The sequence below is a fragment of the Poecilia latipinna genome, unplaced genomic scaffold, assembly GCF_001443285.1.
Source record: "Poecilia latipinna isolate Pla-1442-1.1 unplaced genomic scaffold, P_latipinna-1.0 Scaffold1944, whole genome shotgun sequence".
Taxonomy (NCBI): Eukaryota; Metazoa; Chordata; class Actinopteri; order Cyprinodontiformes; family Poeciliidae; genus Poecilia; species Poecilia latipinna.
The window spans coordinates 60,712-66,711 of NW_015114560.1; the positions used below are offsets into that span (position 1 = coordinate 60,712).

General features: G+C 38.4%; 1 protein-coding gene across 12 annotated transcripts in view; it reads right to left on the bottom strand.

Moving 5' to 3' along the window:
* Positions 1–6,000, bottom strand: part of LOC106935303 (voltage-dependent N-type calcium channel subunit alpha-1B-like) — a 77,462-nt gene that overhangs the window by 37,284 nt on the left and 34,178 nt on the right. For 9 of the 12 annotated variants that reach the window (XM_015015717.1, XM_015015725.1, XM_015015719.1 and 6 more), the window contains 5 exons: positions 5,194–5,332; positions 3,286–3,415; positions 2,754–2,813; positions 1,510–1,616; positions 273–284 (listed from right to left, as the gene is read on the bottom strand). In XM_015015717.1, the coding sequence (XP_014871203.1) occupies positions 273–284; positions 1,510–1,616; positions 2,754–2,813; positions 3,286–3,415; positions 5,194–5,332 (448 nt within the window). The remainder of the gene's footprint in view (positions 1–272; positions 285–1,509; positions 1,617–2,753; positions 2,814–3,285; positions 3,416–5,193; positions 5,333–6,000) is intronic. The other 3 variants (XM_015015722.1, XM_015015723.1, XM_015015721.1) reach the window with 1 other exon arrangement.

Consider the following 6,000-nt stretch of genomic DNA (forward strand, 5'->3'; position numbering starts at 1 on the left):
ATTCAAATCATTCTCACAATATTTTGGTCGAATCTTAAACCATCGATTCGCCAGAGGATCTTAAAGCAGGTAGTTACAGTTACACAACCTGAGCTTATGTAAGGAAAACAGAGTAAATGCCAGTTTGTTCAATCATGACTGATGATAATGACAAAATGTGACATTTGCTGGAGACATTTAGCTGCGAGACGAAGGCTGTAAACTGGAGCGACACGGGGCTGATGGACGTGAAGGGAGGGACACAGACGGAGACAAAGAGCAGGCCGTGTTACCCCATGAGGCTCCTGAGAGCGAGGCGAGCAGGAGACGAAGACAGAAGAGGACAAAGTGGCAGAGCAGCAACAGAGCAGCAGCAATAAGACAGAAAAACCAGGGGAAACGTCACAGAGCAGAAATTTACTGATACGCCTCGTAATATCTCAGAAATTAAGCTTTTAGTTGTTCGTACACAACGATATGCTTCACTGCGAGTGAAAAAGACAAAAAACTTTAAGGTTTAGTTTTACAGAGAACTGATATAAACTGGAAAAAATCAAAGTTTAACCTGAGTTCATGCATTCAGGAGGGGAAACGCTCAGAAAATAAAAGATTTTAAGCAAAAGAAATGACAAAAACAAAATCTTACCAAGTGTTTTTAGTGTAGTTTCTAATTTAAGTGTCTTATTACCCTTCATATGAGACAAAACTAACTTATAAGTTCATTTTCTGCTTGTTTTAAATCCCTAATGAAAGAGAAAAGGTTCCACTGACAGATTATTTCACTTAAAACATTTTCTGATGTAATAAAGAAAATAATCTGAAAGTGTAGTAAGATATTTTCTCTAGAAACCAGACAAAAATACTTGGTAAGATTTTGTGTTTTCACAGTGAAATCTGCTGTTAACCCTTTACACACCAACAAGAGAAAAGCACTTCAGTTTATTTGTATTGCAGTTCAAATGAATTTACATCATAAAGAAATAAACATTAAATTCTGTAATATCAGATTTTAATCAATTCTCCAGTTAAAGGAAATTCAACAGTCTGGAGCAACAGCAGATTTTAATGTGTTTTATTTCTAATTTATTCAGTGATTTATAGATTATAAGTATTTTAAAACGGTTCCATCAGTGAATTTGCCAACTGAATATATTATCTTCAATCAAAGTTCAGATTTTCCAGTTTAAGACAGAAAAAAAGGCAATTTTATGATTAATTACTTTTCCTTTTCATGGTCTCCCAATAAATGTCCAGACAAATGGACCTTTTACTTCTGCAAAATGTCTGTGAAAAACTGTGAAGCAATTATCCGACATTGTGTTGGGGATTGACTGCAAAGCTGCAATTATCTGGCAAACGAAGCTTTAAAAGAGCCATAAAGTCCCTCTGACCTTCATCTGGATGCAGAGCAGAAAAGACAAATCTGACCAACAGCCTCCAGGTGAGGGGTTAGGGTTACCCTCACAGAGCAGCTAAAACCGTTTCAGTGAATTCAAAAGCATCAAACAGGAAGTGATGAAAGCGACTTACGAGCAGGCGAAGGCCACCAAGGCGCCGCTGACCACGATGAAGTCCAGGATGTTCCAAAGGTCACGGAAGTACGAGCCGGGGTGGAGGAGCAGGCCCAGGTCGATCATCTGGGGTCAGAGGTCAAACACCACGAGGAAACAACGACAAGCAAGGGCATTAGGTAAAAAAAATAATAATAGAGTAAAAATGAGAGAAAACAACAGAAAGGTAAAAACACTTTAACCTGCTGTTGGATCAAAACTCCATTCAGAGCTGAACAATAAATCAATGATTAATCGTATAGATGATCCGTCTGATAGAACCGGGGCTCCCCAGAGAGCATTAACCTTTGACCCCGTTAGCAAACCCACATATCTACACAATAAGTAAAAAACATGAAGGTTTTTATTCACCATTCAATAATTATTACATTCATTTATTATAAATGCTGCTTCATACTGTCTGCTGTGGAAATTTATTTTTATCAGATATTATGACATTATTACCAGATAATACACATTTTTCATCACAATCCTCTCTTGATTAGAGGAATATATATGTATGTAATATTTGGTATTAATCACATAAAATGTTTAGTTTATTTCTGTTCTTATTTTGTTTTTGCAGCAGTTCTTTGGTCTTTTTCTTGTCAGAAACTTTTTAGTTTCTTGTTTCCTAAACAGCCAATCAGAAAATGAGCATCAGAAATAAGATTTAAATAAATTATTTTTACTAATATTTTATAAAAACATGATCAAATATATTATATTGAGCTTATATTTAACTAAAATATAAGCTTAACTTCTCATGACCAGCTAGGCGAGGTTGGTGGAATCAACTGACTCTCTCACTCTTTGGTTGCCTAGCAACGACCTGCTGGGTTGCCTAGCAACAACCATGTGAGTAACTGCAACAGCAACAGTTTCAAGTTTCCCCACTGCACCTCAAAACTGCTTAAAAATAAAAAATAACGCTGTGAAGAGAAAATTGGATAAAATTTAATATGTCAGATATTCAAAACAAAAAAATATCAATAATGATCGATATCGACTGATATGAAACACTTACATGTGATACGTTTTTCATCCATAACGTCCAGCCTTAACACCATTTTAATTTATTTTTTTATCTGGATTCTATTTAAGGTTTTTAGGGTAAAGATGTTTGGATTCGTTCTACAATAATCAAATAAAACTCCATTCAAATAAACTGAGGTTTGTGGACGCCGCTTAACGTGTTTATTAACAGTTATTACTTCTTCTCACCTTTATCACCATCTCAAACGTGAAGACTCCAGTAAAGACATAGTCCAGGTACTTCAGAGCCTGAAAACACAGTAAACATTTCAGAAGGTTCCCCTGCATCCTGCCAGCTCTCTGTTTGCTCTGCACTCTTCTTCTCAAACACACCAAACACGAACACACACCTCCACCTCGGTTTGTCTCTGTGGCCCTGACTGAGATGCTAATTAGCTGTGCTTGTCTGTCAGACAGGAGGAGCTCAGGCCACTTGTCTGCATGCATCTGTTCCCAACGCGGCTCGCGTGTCACACGAGGGAATCAAGGGTTGACTGAACTGGATGTGTGCCACTCCGTCTTTGTTTCAGCGGCTCGGTGAGTCCAGGCCACACGGCTGCACCTACTACACTTTAGCAAAGCGTCTTAGTTTTGCTTTTCCTTCCCTGACAGTGGAGTCCGAATGAATCAGCTGGAGTGGAGATATTTATGCATTCGCTCGCATCACCGCGCACATTTTCATGCAAATACTGGTCGCCCCAGATGTTTATCTCTGACTCACGATGTTGCGGTCGGCGTTGGCCTCCACCGGGTCCTCGGCGGCCAGCGTGATGCTGCTCATGGTGATGACAATCAGGATGCACATCTCAAAGTAGCGCAGGTTGACCACGTAGTGACACAGGCGCCGCACCCTGCAACACCAACCGCACAGGAACTGAGAGGAGCTGCTGCTGCCAGCCACACACACACTTCAGTCTATGGTTCTGGCCTGGTTTAGGGAACAGAACCGTCCGGACCAGCCCGACCCACTGCAGACGAGGAAATAACCGACTTCAAACGTCTCTGGTAGAAAGTTTTTACTTTCTGTCTAAAGTCATTATTCTGGTCCAGTTTTCTTTACAGAACTGTTTTTAATTCAGATGCGCTGGATAGTTGTGGATTATGAACTACGGTGGTCCAGAAGGGCCAAATAAATGGAAAAGCAACAGAGGAAGTTGTGCTGAAATAAAAGTAAGTTATGATAAACCTGCTAGCATAGCTTCCATTTTAGCAAAACGTTTTGACTGTTGTGACTTTTCCTTTTGTGTTACTTAATGCTTCTGTTTTGTACTTTTTGTTGTTGTGTTGTAGTTTTTAAATATTCTGTTGTAGCTTTTGACTGTTGTGTTTTTTGTTTTGTAGCTATTTTACTGTTAGTTTGTAGATTTTAGTTGCTTAGCTTTTGACTTTTTCTGTTTTCTCTGTTCTTTGTTGTTGCTTTTTGTTGATTTGATTTTTTTTTTCTAATATAACTTTAGACACATTTTTACTGAACTGATTGTGACATTAACATGGTGTCAGGTTTGTTTGGTGCAGATTAAAATATTGGACTGTTAATTATTCATTGTGACGTCCAGAGGAGTCCCTCAGGGCTCCATTTTAGGACCCCTACTCTTCACTCTATTCATAAATAATCTTTGGGATAGTTTACCAACAGCAACATTTCATTTTTATGCAGATGACATAATCGTTAGTCTTTATTGTTGTTCCATTCAATTTATAAAAACTAAAATTTGTTTAATACTGAAACTAAATGTTACTGATATATTTCTAATTTCATAAAATCAAAACAAGAATCTGATATAAATCTTTATTAGTAACATGATCAGACAGTTGCATCTGAAATTAGGTTTAATTTTTATGAATCTATTCTGATTCTCACTTTCTGCCTCTTTATGCATCTGTACAGGTTGGATACTGTTTACCAATGTGCTCCCAGTTGTATTACTGGATGTGGAAATTATGCATCTCACTGTTCAGAGCCTGCTGCTGTTAAATCGCCCTGCCAGTTTGTCCCCAACGTCCCACAGGTTTTAAAGCACAGATTTCTGCTCTGCCGCTCTTTTATCTGTATTTGTAAATACCACAAACAGTGGGGGCTGCAAACGGCAGACGCCTGTTCCCAGAGTCGGAGCATAATTAGGAAAAATGGTGTTGAAATAAGCAGCATCTGCTTCCAGGAATACCGTAAAAACAGGACAAACATCGTCAGCACTGCTGGTTCAGCTGCTCTTCGTTTTCCCCAGGATTTTTCTCTTCAGTTGTTCATATTGTATTATCTGTAGCTGTTTGCTTACATGTTGGATTTGTTGGATGTTTTACTGCTTTTGCAACATCTTTAATATAAAAAATTGATTTTAACCTGTCCTTTTATATTTTTTCTAGGTAGAATGCACATAAATTCATACTTTATGTTTAATCCTGAAATAAATCTGATACATGAAAGATACAGGAACCAAGATCTGCCGTCAAAAATGTTGATTTTAAAAATAAATATATCCAAACTATTTTATCTCAACTCTAAGCCAGTAATATTCAAAACAAAAGAAAGGATAAGGTTTTTATTTTATTTGGTTATTTGTTGCTTTAGTTGTATTAGATGTCTGAAATGTACTGAAAGTATTTCTGCATGTTCAGTGTTGGAACCTACGGGTTTGTTTGTCCGAAGACGAACATGGAGCTGTAGGGAAGAATCTGCCGCGGCCCGTTAGCGGCCTCCTCCTCCTCCTCCTCTTCCAGGTCCTTCTTCTCCTCGCTGAGCTGGAAGTTCCCACAATCGATGCTGTTCACTGGTGCAAAGCAACAGAGAGTATAAATATCACTCACTTACAGCAACATAAAGACAAAACAACAATAGAGAAATGCCAGCTGTAGGTTATCGTAGGATTTGCTTCATTTGTTCCTCATTAGAGGATCCATGATTCACACAGATCTGGAGGCTAAAGACCAAAGAACAATAAAAACATTGTTATTAATTTGAGAATTCATTCACTGCTGTGTGTCTGAGGTAACATAAGTTCACAAACTCCAAGTTCTCGTAGCTAACGGCTACTGAATCGAGCTAACAGTTGCTAAGAGCTAAAACTTAGAGCCAAGCTTACAGCTAGAAGAAAACCACTACATATGGTTAAAGCTGCTCAAAGCTAAGCTGGCGGTTCTTAAGATTAAAGCTAGCAGCTACCCTGGATTGAGCTAACAGCTACACAGATTCTAGCTAACAGTTAGAAGTTAAACCAGCGGTTACATTTTCTTATAGTCAAAGCGACAGCAGGTCAGAGTTGAGCTAAGTCCTGCCAAATGTCAAGCTAATAACTTGAGAAGTTGTTCACTTAGCGAGTCAGAACTTAGCTTGACTAGCTGACTTTTGACTGCTAAGCCTAGGAAGAGCCAGATTTACTGCTGCTTATAGTAAATGTGAACTCTACTTAAAACTGACAGTAACGCTAACAGCTACCCT